This window comes from Ctenocephalides felis, unplaced genomic scaffold, assembly GCF_003426905.1.
Source record: "Ctenocephalides felis isolate EL2017-DRISC unplaced genomic scaffold, ASM342690v1 CF-g0.4_SCAFFOLD_03573, whole genome shotgun sequence".
NCBI classification, from domain to species: Eukaryota; Metazoa; Arthropoda; class Insecta; order Siphonaptera; family Pulicidae; genus Ctenocephalides; species Ctenocephalides felis.
This window is the reverse complement of record NW_020539727.1, coordinates 13,480,178-13,500,170: the sequence shown is the minus strand read 5'-3', so window position 1 is coordinate 13,500,170 and position 19,993 is coordinate 13,480,178. Positions and strand designations below refer to the sequence as shown.

Genomic DNA, 19,993 nt, shown 5'->3' with positions numbered 1-19,993 from the left:
GACTTGTTGCGTTATTTATTAAACTGAATTATATAATTTCATTTGCCAAAGATATACAGTTGTCTGTATTTTATATTATTTTAATTTCTGGCACATCAGCTGCTTTCCGGCACTGATAATGTAGACATTACATTATTTTTGTTTATTATATTCTAATATTAATTAGACTCACAATTTCAGCTAAATTCAAATTTCAAGTGAATTAGCATTTTTAGCAAATATTTTCAATGCCAAACAATGATAAGTGGTTTTTTGTAATTTTTCCCATTCATTTCGACAATATTACTACAGTTTTATCGTTCATTAAATCTTAAAAATTTTCTTAGACAAACTCTAGAAAGAATTATCAAAATCCAAATAACCGTTTTAGAAGAAGTATCAAATCATAACCCGTACAGAAGAATTTAATATATAAGATATAATTATTACTAGTTACATCTCGTATCAATATTTTCATAAAAGGGTCATCAAGAAAGTTCATCTTTAGATAAATTTTTAATAAAAATCTTTATCGCTCCAGTAATAAATTTATGACATGCTTCGTTTTACATAATTCATAATTTATGTTCAAAACTAGGACGTAAATGGAACAAAATTTATCTAAATCTGATATGCATTCTAAATGAATTATGGGTTGGAGTGATAATTGAGATTAGAGAAAAATACGAGTCAAAGTGGTAAATTTTATAAAAGCAGTGATGCAAGTTTGTTTATCAAAAAAAGAGTGCGCGTAAGGTTCACACGTTATTGAAGTAATACTTATTTGCTACTGTACAAGATAGCATTTAAGTAAAAATAAATATATCATATAACAATTTTGAATCATGTTTATTAGTAATATATGGTAACACTCGCGATGCACACATTTTTTAGTGTCGACCATTATACACAATTATAATGATAAATCATATATTATATATTTATAATAGCATTAAAAATATGTAGAATATTTAAAAACAATAATGCAATTCAAGTCATACTTCGAATACGACATAATCGGTTTGTCATTGTAATTAGCATTTAGGACTTAGACCTTTATTAGAGAAATAAAGTAATTGCTGATTGATATATTCTATAATATTCGTTCACACAGTGGATTATGTCAAACAATGCCTGAATTGTGTTTGAAGAACTTCCTGTAATTCAAATTAACATACATTCATTGACTGCTTGTATTTTTTTTACTTTCTCGCTGGCTACATAATCTCATTCTTTGAACAGCTGTAATATCTGTCTTGCCTAAAAATATTTTCCATTTTAATAATTTCAAAGATTTATAGAAACTACGAATAATATAGAAATAATTTCTGATCAATAAACTTACTAATCATTAATCTTATTAGTCAATATTTTCAAGAAACAGGGAGAAATATTCTTCTGATTCTGTCATTTTTCATTAAATCAACATTTGTACTACGATGTAACTTTAAAATGTTTGTTTATCTATGCCGATTTCCTTGTTGATATCGGTACGCATACAACATTGATGCCGGTACGCATACAACGACAGATCTCTATTCACATACACGACGACTAATCACAATCCACCCGTATAGAAATATCATCGAGAGCAAATGACAAATCATTGGCACTCGACTCTTATCTTATCTAATCTGCCGTAACGCATTTCTGTTGCATTTGTATGGATTTACACCCTAGTCGCGCTTAAATAAGTTTTACTTCAAAAACTAGTATATATTTCGAAAATTAGAGCAATGGGATTTGGAACGGAGGTTGCAAGTTCGATATCTGCGTTGGACAGCCTGATGTCAAGCAGCAGTGGAATCGGTTTACACTTGGAAATATAGATACTAGTATGTATAGGCTTTGTTCAACTAATAAAAAAATTCATCAGTATTACTGATTTTACTAAGAATGAAATTTATCACATAGATATAAGACAACCGTTTGAGTTGCCATTTATAAGAAACCAAGTCGTTTAAGAAGTCAGCACAACAGCTTATAGAACTATTTAGTTCTGATTGGTGTTCAAAAATGAGAAAAAAACCTACTCGATTCTGACATAAATTTGCGAATTTTATAAAATTTAATTAAAATGATATGGTAGAATTTTTAGAACCGTTTGTTTTCCTAAACAAGGAAACCAAAAAGAATTCTGTCAGCAAATACAAATATTTGTAGTTTGTAAATTGGGGCTCAGAATATGTTAAGCAAAGTTGATGGTTGTCAGATATGCAGATTAGTTTCGTTAAAGGCGCACGTGCGATGTTTAAGTCCCTAAAAAGAACTTTTAACAAGGATTTTTTTTGTCTTTTTTTCAGACAAATATTTTAAATAAACTATTGGGGTGCATGGCATCGTGCCTTAAGGCAAATTGCTGGAACTTCGCGTACCAAAAATTATTTTTTTTAAAAAAGATTTGAAACATTTTTGAGAAAAATTTACTTTGAAAGAATTAGATTTTTGAGAAATTATAAATTTTTGATAAAAATTTACTTTTTTAGAAAAAAGCCTTTTTAGAAAAAAAATATTTTCTTTATTTTGAAATATTTTGGAAATTTTGAACTTTTTCTCAAAGTAATCGCACTGCTTTAGCTGCATAAAGACGTAAAATAGAAGCGCGTAAGCGCCGCATTGCCGTCTAACTGAAAAACATTGGTACGGAACCTATAGGAATGTAAAATTTATACTTATTGTTAAAATCTCTATAAAATATCTGATAATTTGATGTGCATATGTCTAATGATAATTTTTAACCGCCAAATGGCATTTTTTTTTACTAGATCTGCAAAACCGCTAGACCTGTCTTCATGAAAATTTAATCAGTTCTTCATTTTATCAATATAAGTGAAATGTTTTTTGAATAATTAAAATCGGATGCTCCGTTCTCCTAAAAACTGAGTTACTGTTTTTGGCACTTTTTGCCCCGTATCTCCGGAACGGCTAGACCTGACTTCGCCAAAATCTAATCAGCACGTCTCCTTATCAATACGAATCGAATAATTTTTGAATAATTCAAATCGGTTGAACCGTGTTCCCGAAATCGACGGAAATTTGTATCCGCACACACACACACACATACATCAATTTTCTCTAAGGTAAGCTAAAATGTTAGAAACCTCTGAAACGTACAGATATATAAAAAATTTCATTTTCGATTTTTTTGCGATTACTTATCGTATAATAAATAATTATTTAGTATTTAGATCACGGTAAGGCAAATTGCTGGAACCTCCCATACTGTAGTTTAAAATTTTTAATAACTAAGAAGAGAAAAATTAGGTTTTTTTTGAGAATTTAGATTTTTCCTGAAAAACTTGTAAACATTTGAAAAATTTGAATATTCATAAAATTGAACAAAAGACTTTCAAAAATCATGAAATTTTTTGAAAAATTTGAACAATTTTGAAAATAATGATATTTTTTACTGAAACTTGGAAATTTTTTAGAAACTGCTTTTTTAGTGTTTAAATTTATGGAAAGTTTTTACTACCCATTCATGTCGGTTGATCCATACTGTCAAAATATCTGATCGTGAAATAGCATATTTTTGAACATTTTTTTCTGGATCTCCAAAATCACTAGATTAAAAAAATCGCAAAAATTCAATCATTTTTCATTACATCAATACAAGTGAAATGTTTTTTGATGTGCCGTATACTGAACGTAAGTTTATTGATTAGAAATTATTTCTATATTATTCGTAGTTTCTATAAATCTTTGAAGGTATTAAAATGGAAAATATTATTTAGGCAAGACAGATATTGCAGCTATTCAAAGAATGAGATTTTACCGCCGGCGCAAAAGTAGAAAAAAAATACAAGCAGTCAATGAATGTATATTAATTTTAATTACATGAAGTTCTTCAAACACAATTATTACATGATGAGTGAAATTGTGAAAACAATATTTGTTTAGGCGTTGTTTAACATAATCCACTGTGTGAACGAATATTATAGAATTTATTAATCAGCAATTGCATCATTCCTCCAATGAAAGCTCATTTCTAAATGCTAATTACAATGACAAACCGATCATGTCATATTTGAAGTATGACTTCAATTACTAGTATTGTTTTCAAATATTATACATATTTTTAATGCTATTATAAATATATAATTTATAATTTATCATTATATAAATGTGTATAATGGTCGGCACTAATACATGTGTGTGTCACGAGTTTTACCATATTACTAATGAACATTATTCAAAATTGTTATATGGTATATTTATTTTTATTTAAATGCCATCTTGTACAGTAGTAAATAAGTTTTACTTCAATCGCGTGTTAACTCTTTTTTATACCAAGTCTGCCATCTTCCGACTAATTCTCTCATACAATTCTTATCAGTGTTATCAAAGCGCCTGGGTCACAGGGTCGAGCGCCATCACAATCAGTAAATAAGAATTGACCTTTGGGGGGCAAAAATATCAAATCCTAGTTTTCGTTTTGTCGATTATTAGACACATAAATATATCTTCGTCTTATCAACTTAAAAGTCTCAAATTAAGAGTCGACTTGGAAAAGAGGACTTTATCTTTTGGAGAGACCCCGCGCGACTTTTGTGTGTCTTTTATTTATTTATTGGTTTTACGACTACGAAAGTTTCCAGTAAACATGATAACGAGGCACGATTGATGAATATGTAATATGAATTGTGAAATCAGTATGGAACTGGGGAAAGAGATATATGACTAGGTGTAAGTGGAATTTTGACTTATAGTAACTTAACCGATAAGAACTGAGATTTAGCACTTTAGGTAAAATGTTTGTTTCGAAAAATTTCCATTTTCACTTAACCGAATTTTAGCCACCTGGATTCCTAACTGATATTTTTAATTTTTGAATATTCAAAATCTGTTCAAGATTTTTGGCTAAATCGTGGACGAAATATTTTGCCAACCAACGCATGTCTTTTTTGATTTTTACTGAATGGCTTTTAAATTTTTTAAATCAGTACAACAGTTTTTGAAGAAAAGTCGACAAAATGTCAAAAATGGTTTCACATTCTTTATCAATTTTTGGTCTCAAATGATACAAAATGACTTCAAGCTACGAGAAAACAAAAAAAAATGACTTTCTGATAAAACAAAGTTCTCTTCTTGGAAATTAAAATAATAAATTTGAACATTTTATTCCTAATAAATCCGAACTTATAATATTAAAAGTTTTTATATTTGGATTGGGATATATTATTAATGAATTCTTATGTTTTTAGAAAAATTAAATTAATATTGTTATAATACAATATTTTGGATTTTGAGATAGAAACTGAAATTATTCTATTAAAATATATGATTGCCAAGACAAAAAAAAATATATAAAATCAATATTAAATAACTTTTTCTTTATTTGCTTTAATATCTTAAAGGTATCAGTTTTTAAAATAAACTATAACAATATTAAATAACTTTAGCTTTATTTGCTTTAATATCTTAAAGATATCAGTTTTTAGAATAAAATATAGTTCACATGTAATATAAAGAAAAATCGTGAAGGTTCCCCGAATGTCAATTAAAAACTAACAAAAATTAGACCAAAAATCAAACAGTTTTCAGTTCAAAATTAGATAAAAAATCTAAGCAGGACAGTTTTGAGATTATATTAGCGTTCATACAAAAACCGACATTTTAGAAATCCGATTTTCGAATAGTATTTTTCCCGTTTAGTCTAAAGTATAAAAAATTCAATTTGCTAGATTCAAACAAAAAATTTTAACTAAAAATTTGACTAAAAAATATAAATATAATATAAAGGAAAAATGCAACTGTGTATTTTTCACTATTTATATATCGATGTCATTTTTTATACATAATTGCCAAAATATTTACTTAATGTCTATGTATGACAGTTGTAAATATATTTGTTGAATAAATAAAATGCATACAAAAAAATAATTGACTGAATTACGTATTATTCATAATTTTTTGTGCAATTTAGTAGTAGAACATAAATATAATTGACCAGGATTAAATCATTTAAAAAACAACTAATTAACCAGTTTTAAATTAAGACTAAACCAATTTTGACTATTTATATATTTAATAATAACTATAATTTATTGTAATATTTAATAATAACTGTAAATAATTTACTTGTAATTTACTTATTTTTGCAAAAATTTCTAGATTTTTTCACTTATTAGAACATTTTTATTTCAACAAAAATATTTATTTAACCAATTCTGATTGATTCTGAATGAAAACTTTCTGAATTTCTTATGTAAAATAATTAATAATTTTGAATAAAGTGTAAGTAAACAAAATTGGTAATTTGAATAACATGTTAATAAAATCAATAAGCCAATATTTATATATTAGGTGATCCAGATAATTTTATCACAGTAAATCATATAGTTACTTCTAGTCATATTCAAACAGAATTAGGTTTTTATTTGCATATTTTACATGAGATAAATTAATTAAGTACTGGTTGAATATGTAAAAAAAGTAATAAAGGATTTGCTGTAATAAAATTACTAAATTACTAGAATTAAAAAGAAATAAAAAAGCTGTTTGATCAATCCTTAAATTCATTCAAAATTACTAATGTTTTTATTACCTATACTTATTCAAAATAAGTCGAAATAAACATTTTTCAACGACACAAAACGGAAGGCATAAATATCATAAATAATGCATTAGTGATGTGCATTCGACCCTTGGTGTCAGTCGACCACAATAGTGGACCTTTCGACCTCTTTTGTTCGAATCGATACGAAGTTCCCAACGATGAATGAATTTTCATAACACACATAGATCGAAATCGAATAAACAAAAGTAAAACTGAACACCTGGGTTTAGACAAATGGGTAATGAATATTATTATAATCGAATAATCGATCGAAAATAATCGACTACTAGAATAAAATTTAGCACTTTCTAATTGTGACGACAGAATTTTTTAAATTTTTTCAATACCCTTTATTCTAAACTTTGATGAATATATATAGAGTATAATAGCAAATTTTTAATAGAAAATTGTTTTCTCACAAACCCTCAGTGATAGAGTTCGGTTCCTCTATTTTTTTTTACCTTGTATATTTTTTTCGTCCTTCCTTAAATCGTAAATAAAAAATGGTTTGCTGTGCAGATGACCCAATCTGATTAGAAAAAGTCCAAGGCGATTTTTATCTAACATCGATATTGTGTTTTTGTACGGATTTCCTACCAGGGGTGAAAAAAGTAGAAAACATTTTTTTTATAGTTGTACAAAAGTAAACACGGGGTAATAAAATTCGCCAAGGACGGAAGACGTAAATTTTCATTTAAATGTTTAAATAAACCTTGATAGATTTCAAGAAAGATTTCGAACTGAATTGTTGAAGAAATTTAAGAATTTTCTAACAACAATATTTGTAAGTAGACGGCAAAAGTTGTTGAACCTTGATTCTTACAACGTGGTTATCAGGAGATAAATAAAAAATGTTTGAAAATCCATAACAAAAGTATATTCTTTCGTCTTTATTTATTTTGGTCGTGAGCACTGTTGTTTAGTTTACGAGACCTGAATATAATTATCAAGTATGCGTTATTTAAGATGTATGGTTAATTTCAAGTTAGTATCAATAGTTTTTTTCATATAACCTTGATAAAAGCTTACACCTGGTTGGAGTAAAAAGGACCAACGAAACCTTTACCTTGGCAAAGGTGTAAACAATAAAAAGTAGTGAATAGAAATGTAAATTCAGTGAAAAAATGGAAAAAGATAAATAAATTTAAAAAAAATAAATAAATAGTTGTTGCATCTCTGCAATACCAGATCAAGGATTTATAGAGAGACGTCTTTGTAAAAGATGTACCCATAAAATTCATATTTTGCATTGGTTGAATAATGTAGCTATTATTTCGTAAAACTTCTTCAAAATTAAAAATAAAACATTAGATCTCTTTGCGCCCCTGGCCGTCCCTATTTACTCTGCCTATGAAGTAAAAACGACAAAGTGACAATTTTTTGAAAAACAGCAAAAAAACACATTTTTACAATGACGGATTAAGCTGCGAGTTTTACTGAACATAGACAAACAGTTGTCTGTTCGACATGTGTTATTTATTGGTTAATATAATTGGATTGGTTTTCATAATATAATTGTTCAAAATCAAATTGGGCCTTTATTTCCCGACCTACCCTATCACAAACTAGTCTCAGGTTCGATTTCAACTTCGGCCTACTCGATATCAAGCAGTACTTCAATAATGTTATATTCAAAATTTTAAACATTACTAAATTTCAAAAATTGGTTTTATTTATACATATTCTAATTTTCAAAAATGTATATAGAATTTGTAAGCACACTAGATAGAAAATAAATAATTTATTGGCAAGAGCCTAAAATAATTTTTTGAGCCTTAATTTGCTTATAAATACTAATAGTATCTAATGGATACAGTATCTATTGATTTATAAGTATCTAATAGATATAGTATCTATTTATTAATTTATTCATAAGCTAATTATAATAAATAAATATTATTAGTCTCCTGCTAATAAAATATTAATTTTCTATGTAGTGTACTCACAAAATTTATATACGTTTTTGAAACTTAGAATATGTCTTAAATAAAATCAATTTTTAAAACTTTGAAAACTCAACTATAATATTATAAAGTACTGTATTTTTATATACGTTTTTGAAAATTAGAATATGTCTCAAATAAAATCAATTTTTTTAATTTTGGAAACTCTACTATATTATAAAGTACTGTATTTTTATATACGTTTTTGAAAATTAGAATATGTCTTAAATAAAATCATTTTTTAAATTTTGGAAACTCTACTATATTGTTATAAAGTACTGTATTTTTATATACGTTTTTGAAAATTATAATATGACTTAAATAAAATCAATTTTTAAAATTTAGAAAACTCAACTATAGTATTATAAAGTACTGTATTTTTAATATATAGTGTACAACTCTACATACATATGATATAAAACAGTTATTATATCCTTAATATGTCCTTATTATATGTGAAATGGACCAATAGTACACTCTAATAGGGATGCTGCGCACTAAAGTCGCGAATCGAAATCTTTGCTCGAACAACAATAGGGCGTTCCCTTCAATCTTTATACATTATATTATATTATATATAATATTATATTATACATCGATCACACACTATACGGTTTATCGCATAATACGCTACTTTGCGTCGATCCTTACACTTTGAAATATATTGCATAATACGCTTTCTCGCTTAAGACGGAATTTTGGTCCAGTTTCTGGAAAATCGTCTGAACAAAGTTCTATGAGCTATTAAAAGTTATCTTGATATATTACATTTCTGAAAACGGTTCAGGCGTTTTTGGGAAAACGTCGATCGAATGTCTAATTTTGACAAATGACAAAAAAACGATACCTATTTTTGCAGAATTTGACGAATTTTTCAAATTGAAGAAATCGTAGGGCCGTAATATTTTAGTATGATCTATAGGTCTAGGGTATCTACCGTCAAAAAAAATTATAAAAATCGTCAAAAAAAATTTTAACACTTTATTACAAGAAAAGGACTCGGCCGATCTTTTCTAAAAATTAATCAGCACCAACCAATCCAACCGTTTTTGAGAAAACGTCGATTTACGGCAAAATCTGTTCACATGCACACACACACATACTTTTTCCAATTGTTGGTCTCATTCGATTCAGAATGGCTTGAAACGTTGAGAAAACATAAAATTAGCGAATCGGATTTTTTTGAAAACATAAACTTCTCCTTCAGTAAGTTTCCTTCAATCTTTACATTAGGGGTCAAATGGCAAAAAAATAAAAAACAATATTATTAAAAAACGACTAATCTCCTACTGAGTCTGATTCTTTTGCATGATAATTAAAATATTATAATTTCTGACACTCCCTGACCCTTTTACCTTAAATGACTTTTTTGTAAACCTCAAATATTATAACATTAGCTTATAGATCATTATCTCTATTGCGAAGAAACCGCCCGGCCGATCTGTGCCAAAAACTAATCAACACGATTTCCAACAAATATCCTTCGAACGATTTTTAAATTTTCAAAATCGGTTCAGTATTTTTGCAAAAACGTAGCCAAATAATGTTGCATATTTCTGCTATACTCAGAAAAAAAACTGCTCACCGATCGTCTTGCAAAACTATAAAGCGAGTTTTTATTATGTTTCATGGATGGCATTTACATTTTTGAAGTCGGATTTTCTTCTGAAAGTAATTATGGTAAATTAAAATGTTATTTCTTCCTGAAATTTATAGAATATATTTAATATAAATATATTCATTATACTAGCCAGTTCATTTTTCATTCTTTAGGTCAAAAAACGGTACAATTCCTATTACCATATTGGTGACTCAAAATATTTTACAATGTAAATCGTTTAAACAAAATCAAATCAAATGCATATTTATGTCTTACAAGAAAGTTTAAAATATTCTTTTTGTTTCTCGGATTAGCATTTGACGTCGAAAAAAAACTCCATTAATTTTGAATCCATTAAATTGGAAGAGCCAGACTTTTGCACGTGCTCTACTGAATATTTAATAGTGTGAGAGAATTTTTTACTTTTGGGACCTTTTTTTTAAAAAAAATGTAGGATATATATATATATATATATATATATATACTAGCATACCCGGCCACGCTATGCTGTGGCTATTATTAAAATCCATCATTTGAAATTACAACCTTAAGGAAATTCTAAACCTTGAAGAATTTTTAAAATTTAAACGCTTATTTTAGGCCTATAACATTCATGTTATTTTAAACTACAGAATTTTCAGTTATACAAAGTTTCATCAAAATCATAAATATTTTTTTTATTAAATAATAAGAAATGGTCCGGCAGATTTTTACCAATCAGAATCATGTCCAACCAATATCTTTCAAAAAGTTTCTAAATTTTTAAATCTTTTCCGGATTTTGGAAAAAACGTGGTCGACGAATTTGACACCATTTTGCTAATTTCAAAAAAACGTCTTGGAAGATCTTGGCAAAAAAACTAAACAATGCTATTCCCAATCGAGATTCATCAAATTTTGAGAAAACGCCGAGGAAAAGTCAAATTTTGTCCCACATGTATACACATACATTTTTCCAATTTTTTGTGCCAAACGGTTTAGAATGAATTGTAACGTCAAGAAAATATAAAAATCTCTAGAATTTAACCAGGAATTAAAAACACTACTACTGATATTTAGGCCTACGCATTTTAAATCAAACTTCTTATTATTTTAGCATAAAAACTTATATTTAAGTCAATTTACTTCGTCCAGTTCCAAATACTACTTACTAATGTAAGACAGTATTATTATTTACAATTTTTAAAAGTACAATTTTAATTTACAATTATTTTTTTAGACTAATTAAAATAAAATTTATAATTCTAATTTATATTTATTGTCGAAATTGGCTGTCGAGAGCTTTTATAAACTGCGACTTTCTAATGGCAGCAGCTTCTCTTTGTATTTCTTCGTTATTATTAGAATTTAATTCCAGGAGTCCCATTAGCGATATCTGAATTTATAATTATTTAATTTATAAATTTATAAATATATTTTCAATTGTGATTAATTAATTTTGTACCAGATGAATTACTAATATTAATCGTAAATGCAAAAAAAAAAACTAAAAATTACTTTTCTACGATGGATAATGAAGCAACTACGAAATAAATACTCAAAATCAGTGCAGGCAAATGATTTTAAATGATGATGAATTGAATACTAAAAAATGATGATGATGGCCCATACAATGTCCCAGACATTATAAATAATCTACACAAAAATGTTGATGAGGTTCCATACATATTATATGCACTACAGAGAAACGTCAATACTTTCAATTAATGAATTTGCACTGACATAAAATTGTATGAAGAAACGTTCCAGAACTCAAAATCATCAGGGAGAAAAGTAATTTTGTTAGTAAAATGGATTAACAAAAATTTTGTTATTTGAAGTTTTTAGTTTTTCATTCATTTTCTTTAATATAATTATGTTTTATTAGCATTTTAGAGTAATTTTTTGAAGAGAGCCTTTCAAATTCAACTAATTTTGAAAATTATAAATTCGTAGTTTAACAAATCGTCCTAATTCCAGAAAATTTGGAAAAAATGTGTCATTATTTTGGACTGTTGATTCTAGAAATGTTTTTACGTTTCAAAACCTTCATTGAACTAAAATAATAAAAATTAATACCATAACCAAAAAATGGTTACAGTTTGACTCTTGCATTGATTTTATCCTAGATTTCTCAATATTGAATATTGATGGAAATGATCAACATATTTTAATTATCATAAATTAATGAAATCATATAAAATAATATAGTGAGAAAAATGAGAACAAGATGCTATTTAACCATTATGCAAATAAACTTTAATGCCATAAAAAATTATTAAGAAAATCCGAGAAAATTTCAATAAATTTAAGCGTCGTTATTAAAATGTGTTTTCTTAACAGAAATTCAATTTTATATCCATTTCATATCGAAAAAACTTTATGATACCCATTATTCACGATCATTCTATTTCAACAAAATTCAGAAAAAAAAAATTATAATAAATATTTTCTTTTAATCAATTTTATTAAAACGGCATTTCCAAAACGTAGATAATTTTTTCAGACATTTCTAAGTAGCTAGTTTTTATATATTATAAGAAATTATATCGTTTTAAATTTTATATTAGACATATGAATGTAAAAAATATATTTTAGTACAATTCTAGGGCAAAGAACTTTCTACTTGCGTAAAAATAAACTTTAATAAATAGTTTGAAAAATATATATCTAGTTTTAACACGTGTTAAACAAAACAGAATCATTATATTTTATTATAAATTTATATTTTGCAATCCCGATAATTATTATTATTCATTTTATATATATTACATTGTAAAAAGTAAATTTGTGTGGGTAAAAAAAGTTAAATTTTATAACAAATTTCGGACGAACAACTTTTACTCATTGTTTTTCCGAACAACTTATGTTTTGAAAAAAAATATCTACATTTTACAATTCCGATATTTATTAATAGTCATTTTTATATAATTTAAAAACGTAATAGTTTCAGGTTCCAGTTAAAAAAAATTAAACTATCCTCGAAAAAATAACACTTAACCCAAAAATTGACTATTCCCGAAAGTATAACACTTAACTGAAAATTTGATTGTTTTGTAGAATGAACCTTAATTCAAGCTTTAAAAAATTATTTAGATTTCAGATTTTATCAAAAAATCCAGAACAAATGTAACTAAAAAAATGCGAATTATGAAACTTTAGTAGTTTTAGTCAGTGATAAAAATAGTATTGATTAAAAATTGTAAAAAAAGGCATAATTAATTATTGACTAAGGTCAATTAATATCTACAAGCTCCAAAAAATATCAATATCTAATCATTGTAAAAGTTACTTATACAACTTTTAAATATATTAATGTTCAAATAAATTCCGCCGAATTTCTTACTCACAATTTTATGTGGGCCAAATAGAATTTTAATAAAAACGAATTTTAATAGTAACACCAACATCAAAATCTTTAATATGATAATAATAAAAAAATTAAGAAAAAAATATGAATAACAAAAGATAAACGTGCAAAAATGAATCCCAAATATAAAAAAATAATAAAACTTACCGCTTGCTGACGTCTTTTACTCTCTCCACGTTTATGATGCAAATTTACAATAAATTCTAATAAGGCAGGATCCCAAATAAATGCATAATATGCATCCATTGCATCGAAAGATGTACTTTTCTCAGAAAGGCTTTTGAAAGCTAATACGTAGTCGGTTTCTTCCAAAAACTGAAATAGAAAAAAAAAGAAATAAAATAAAATAAATTAAATAAAATACTGACACTAATTATACTTAATACAACTAATTTTAACCTGCATTAAAAAATGTGAGCAATTAAACTTTTTATCATACCAAAGAATCCAAAAGTGTGTTCGAGAACTAAAAGAACTAAAAATTGGCTAATACCTATTTTTTATGTCCCATTTTCTATAAAGCCAAATAAAAAAATATGTATGACCCTGAATTTTCACCCTCCTAACACCAATTTCCATTCATTCTAGTAATCAAATCATTTTTTTGTTCTGCTTGATAACTACTATTTAATTGTCATTTTGGTGAATGTTTCCCTGTTTATTTCTATTAAAGATTTTTTGATATGAGATTGACCCCGTGGGTTAAGTTATTGTAATCGTCCAAAAATCGAAATTGAAAATTTTTACATTTCTTCACGTTTTGAAAGTTTCTGAACATTTTGGCATAACTCAGAAAAAATGAATATGTGTGTGTGTATGTATGTATAGATACCATTTTTCGTCCACGTTTTCGGGAGCACAGATCAACCAATTTGAATCGTTCAAAAAACATTCGATTCCTATTGATAGGGAGACGTAATAATTAGTTTTTGGCAAAGGCAGGTCCAGCTGTTACGAAGTTACGGAGCAAAGAGTGCAGAAAATAGAAATCGAGTTTTTGAGAGAACGGAGTATCGGATTTGAATGATTTAACAAACATTCAATTTGTAATGATAGGGATTGGTGATTGGTTTTTGGAAAAGGCAGGTCCAGCCGTTTCGGAGATACCGAGCTAAATGTGCAAATAATGGGCAAAAGTTTTTGAGAGAACTAAACATCCGATTTGAATGATTCAAAAAACTTTCTGCTTGTGTTGATGATTTTAATTTCCAAAAAAAAGAATTTAATATCGACAATAATTCGGATTTTCAAAATTATAATTCGGTACGGAAAGTTCCAATAATTTGCCTCAAGACTCAATAAATCTAAAAAAAGCATCTAATAATTTTTCTAAGCTTATGCTATAATTTTTCTCCAAAAAACCTCCAAATTTATGTTCTCTAAAGTATGAGGTCAGTTATTCCTGATATTTTTTGTGTTTTAAGTAAAACTTCTTTAATTTGTCACCAATTTTTCTAGATCTATTAATCTTCCTAGCTAAACTGGTAACTTCTTAAAAAAATTTAGATTTTTCTAACATAAAATATTGACTTAAGACTTAAGTTCATATAAACTTAATCATTTCATCAATTTTGTAATAATTTTTGAAAAGAAAATATAGAATTCTTTGAACATGTTTGTTTTTATATAAAAATAATGCAGTGAACCCTATATACGAAATAAGAACAAATCTTTGTGTATAATATTTTTCACAAAATAATAATACCTCACATTCTTTTATTATTTCCTTTTAGAGAATTAATTATACATCTGGTAGTTTGATTAGCATACTATTACTTTTACACAATTATAAAATCATAGTCGTGTAAAAATTATAATATGATACAAATAATTTTTTAGCTGGTTGTATACCATTGAAAGAGCTCATTTACGGGTAAACATTATCGTATACAGAATATAGAATACAAAATAGCATTATTTTGAGACATTATATACCTGGAAAGTCCTAAAACTGGCTGTGAGACGAGAAAAAGACCACTTCTTTCGACACAAATTTTTGTATTACTCAAAAATCTCAAGCAAATATCTGCACAAGTTAACAGATTTAGTACCAGTTTAGGGAAGTCGGATATGACAAATCCTGTGAGACAACTCCACTCGGATTCACTCCGATGGAGGAGTTGTATCGGAGTGATAACTCCGGAGTGACTTACCCATCTCTAGTATGTATACTAAATATAGTTTACCTGGCACAAAACTGCTGCCTGAGTATTACATCCTAAACTACAGCAAGTTTTAATCATTCTCCTGATTAAAGTATCATCTATTAATGGCTTATTTAGAGGTAAAGTCATGTATTCTGAACCGACTATTATAGCTTCAATGTACTTTCTCATTGCTGACTCAAAATGTCCATAAACTGAAAAAGAAAATTAAAAATTAATAAAAATGAACTTTTTTGGCGATATATACCATGGTCTTATAGAACTTACTGAATTATTACGGCCTTGCGACAAGTAGTTCAATTTTAAAAATTCATCAAAGTTTGAGAAAATGAGTGGTTTTATTTGACGTTTGTTAAAATTAAAATTAGACGATTCACTTGGTATAATGATAGAGTACCTGGCCTTATTAAACATACTAAACCATTAAAGTCTTACGGAAACTGATTCAATTATAAAAATTGTTGATTTTTGAAAATTTGCTTTTAGAAAATACTCCGAGTTAACGTGTTGGTTCGTTTTCAATTATGTGTAAAAAAATCCACTCGGAAAACTTTAATCACTCATAAATTAATTTGTTTTTCATTGTTTAAGTCGATTATTTACACATATCGGGAAGTTCATGTAACTTGCCTCTAGACAAAATACCAATACCAACTAGTTTTATATAAATTTCTTACCAAAATCCAAATCTCCCTGCAACTTGATCCAGTTAGTATTATTAGGATAATATTTCACAGCCTCGTTGAGAACAGAACGTAAAGTTTCGCTGACTGTACGAGAATTGTAAGAATTTGAGCTAAAATAATATAATAATAGTAATAAAAAATTCTAATGATATTAAAAATTGAATAACATACTTACTTGCTAACCATTCCTGGCCATAACGATAAATATTCGACGTTTAGTTCCATATTTGGTTCATCTTTTAACAGATTGTGCAGTTTTGTTAACAAGGATATCACAACGGAGAATACTAAAATAAATAATATAAAAAACAAAAATAAATGTTTTTGTACAATAATAATTAATAAGGGTGCAACTAAAGTTTTTTGGTAAAAAATCTAAAATTTAGTCTTTATAGTTATGTAAAACAATCGGAGCAATTTTTATGGGACACAAAAGCAATACCATTTAGTTTTTACTAAAATAAATATTAAGAAACACTGAAGTAAATGGATAAAAATTGAACATAATCTAGTACGATATATTAGTTGCATTTTGGCAATTATAATTTCTAAAGTACATTTTTCTTATTAATAATTTAAAAAAACATTATTATTTATGTTCAAATCTTAGGTGAATTAATTTGTAAAATCTAGTTCATATGTGCACTATTCAATCTAAGATCAACTTGCTAAATATTCCATACCCAATGCCAAATAAATGAATTTTGACACGTGGTACAAAATTCTAACTCATTTTTTAATAAGTGGTAATATTTTTTTGTATTGTTTAATAATATAGTACAGTAAATCAAAATGTGACATACATAAGTTTAAAAAAACAATGTATATGTAATTTTGGACTTATTGCGTTATTTATCAAACTGAATTATATAATTTCATCTGCCAACATATACTGTTGACTGTATCTTATATTATTTTAATTTCTGGCACATCTCCGCTGCTTTTCGGCAATAATAATGTACAAATAACATTTTTCTTGTAAATTATATTCTAATATTATCTAGGCTCATAAATTCAAATTTCAAGTGATTTGACATTTCTAGCAAATGTTTTCAATTCAAACAATGATAAGTGTTCTTTGTAATTTTTGCTATTCATTTCCACAATATTACTATAGTTTTATCGTTCATTATATCTTGAAAATTTCCTTTGATAAGCTCTAAAAAGAGTTATCAAAATCTGAACAACCGTTTAGAAGAAGAATTATCAAATCATACAGCCGTACAGAAGAATTTTATATATAAGATATGTATTAATTTTTTACCTGTGGCATCTCTTAGTCTTGATAGAAAATTTAATAAATTCTCTTTATTTGCAGATATTGGAGAATCTCTATGCATCATATTTCCAGTATTACTTCTTTTGTTGGAAACTGTCCCAAAAAGTGGAAGCACTAAGGAAAAAATAAAAACAAATCACTTTAAACAATTCTAAGCATGAAAGTATATAATAAAATTATTAAAACTAATACTAAACACACATATATTGGTTAAGTTCTAATAACTAATAACTTGGATTTTGGCCAATTTTTATCTTATCTTTTGAAATTGAACGATAAACTATTATGAGTCATTATTTTATTAGTTATAATTATTATATTGTTAGGTTCATTATAACAATCATTTATAACTTTGCATTTATATATTAATTACAAGTTTATAAATAATTTCATGGTGAAAGACTATATAACCAATGCAGTCCAACACTTTGGTAATTCATTTGTGAAACATTGAAATTTTAGCTTCTCATTTTATGTAATTGTTTTGTTCAGGAGAGTCACCATAAGCAATAATAACTTTCAACAAATAAAATTTATTCTAAGTCGTCGCCTTAGAATTATAATTTTTGACTAACTATTACTACAACCACCAATCGTCTCCTAGGATGATTACCGTATGCCGTTGGCTTTAAAATATTATAAATTATAATTTATATTTTTTTTATTCTACTTACTTAAGTCCCAGGCGTCTCTATTAAGTTTTTTGCTGGCTTTATATTTGACAAGATCATTGGCAGCATGTGCCATGGCTCCAAAAATCTCTAAACTGCAATATTGGCGTTCCAATGACGCCAATGTATCCCAATCAGCCAAAGCCAATAGGGTAGCTGCTGCATATTCTTTTATCTGAAAAAAAGACAAATAAAATTTAATAGAAAAAAATAAATAAGTGAATTTAAAAAAAAATGCTATGACGTCATCGACGTATGCCTTAAATTGTTCAAAAATTCACATTTTTTAAAATTTTTATAAACGTAATATCAAAGGTCTCGTACATTCATCACGTGAGAATTTTAAGGGGGGTTGACAAAAATTCACATTTTTTTTTTAATTTTATAAACGTAATATCAAAGGCCACGTACATTCATCACGTGAGGATTTTAAGGGGTTTGACAAAAAATCACTTTTTTTTTTAATTTTATTAATTCAATATCTAAAACGGTTTAGATTAATCACGTGTGGTTTTTAGAGAGAGGGTTGACAAAAAATCACATTTTTTTAAAAAAATCCAAACATTTTCAAAAAAAAAAAAAAAAATTGTTTACGATATTTTCTCGTAATTAAAAATACACGTAGAATTCAGTGGTTACTGAACTGGGGAGGGGTAATTTTGAGTATCACCAAAAGGAGGGGGGTCAACAGAACCTCAAAAAATGATCACGTGATTAATGGGCGCCCCCTAAGTAAATAGCCATTTTTAGCTAATCAAGAACAACTTTACAATACTATATAAAAACAAATTTTACACATTTTTTCTATTTAAATTAATATATAACGCCGCAAATTTTAATATTATTAATTAGAATTACAACTAATCATACAAAATAATAAAAATAAAATTAAATTAATATGATTTTTGCAAAGATATATGTTAAGATTTTTGCAAAGATATACGTCAGAGCATTGAAAAATATATAATAAAAGTTTATGATAGCTAATGAACCCTCGGCGAGCAATCATAAAACTAGAAATATTGATAATATTTTAAAAATGTAAAATATAAAACTTGGTTAGTCCTGAACTGTGTGTTAGTCAAAGAATTCAAGAGAAGAGCTACAAATGTTCCAATTCTCATCGTAATGTATTCCAAATGAAACTATAATCTACTCAAGAAATTATTAAAAATTGGTTACATTTAATTATTAATTAGTAAATTTATTACTGACGTCTCTTCAATATATACATAACAAAAATATAAATATAAAATCATATAAAGTATTTCGATGGAAACTATATTTTTAAATGATTACATCACCAATAAATACATATTACAATAAACGATTTAATCCGCCAAAATATATCAAGCGCATATCATACTAGCGTCTATGGTCGTTCGCTTCTAAGCGAAAGCATCCAACAGCTGCGGTGTCCGAGTGGTTAAGGAGATGGACTTGAAATCCATTGGGCCCTGCCCGCGCAGGTTCGAATCCTGTCCGCAGCGAAAATATTTTTTTATCGAAATTTTTTAATTTATAGGTCAAAATTATATTTATGTCATTAGAAATGATATTACTTTTTACTAATTCTGAGAATTTTGGAAAATATTCGCGTAATAAAGATAAAAGTGCCGAGTCTAATCTGCGCGGTATTTTTTATTGCTATACAACTTTATGCACACATCTGTATATATGTAAATAAATTGAGATAATTTAACATGCTGATTTGCATTTTAACAACAAATTGTTTTATAGAATAGAATAAAATTTATTTAACA

General features: G+C 27.0%; 1 protein-coding gene and 1 non-coding gene across 2 annotated transcripts; one reads left to right on the top strand and one right to left on the bottom strand.

Annotated features, from left to right (window-relative positions):
• Positions 1–11,212: 11,212 nt before the first annotated feature.
• Positions 11,213–18,647, bottom strand: LOC113389562 (integrator complex subunit 8-like). The gene is made up of 8 exons (XM_026626583.1): positions 18,642–18,647; positions 18,234–18,405; positions 17,545–17,673; positions 16,456–16,567; positions 16,272–16,390; positions 15,616–15,788; positions 13,577–13,744; positions 11,213–11,455 (listed from the first exon to the last, which is right to left on the bottom strand). Exons 1-8 carry the CDS (start codon positions 18,645–18,647, stop codon positions 11,336–11,338), a joined length of 999 nt encoding a protein of 332 aa, XP_026482368.1. The 3' UTR covers positions 11,213–11,335.
• A 991-nt stretch (positions 18,648–19,638) lies between these two features.
• Positions 19,639–19,720, top strand: Trnas-uga. Its single transcript has one exon. It is a non-coding gene; the product is annotated as a tRNA-Ser (tRNA).
• Positions 19,721–19,993: the final 273 nt, after the last annotated feature.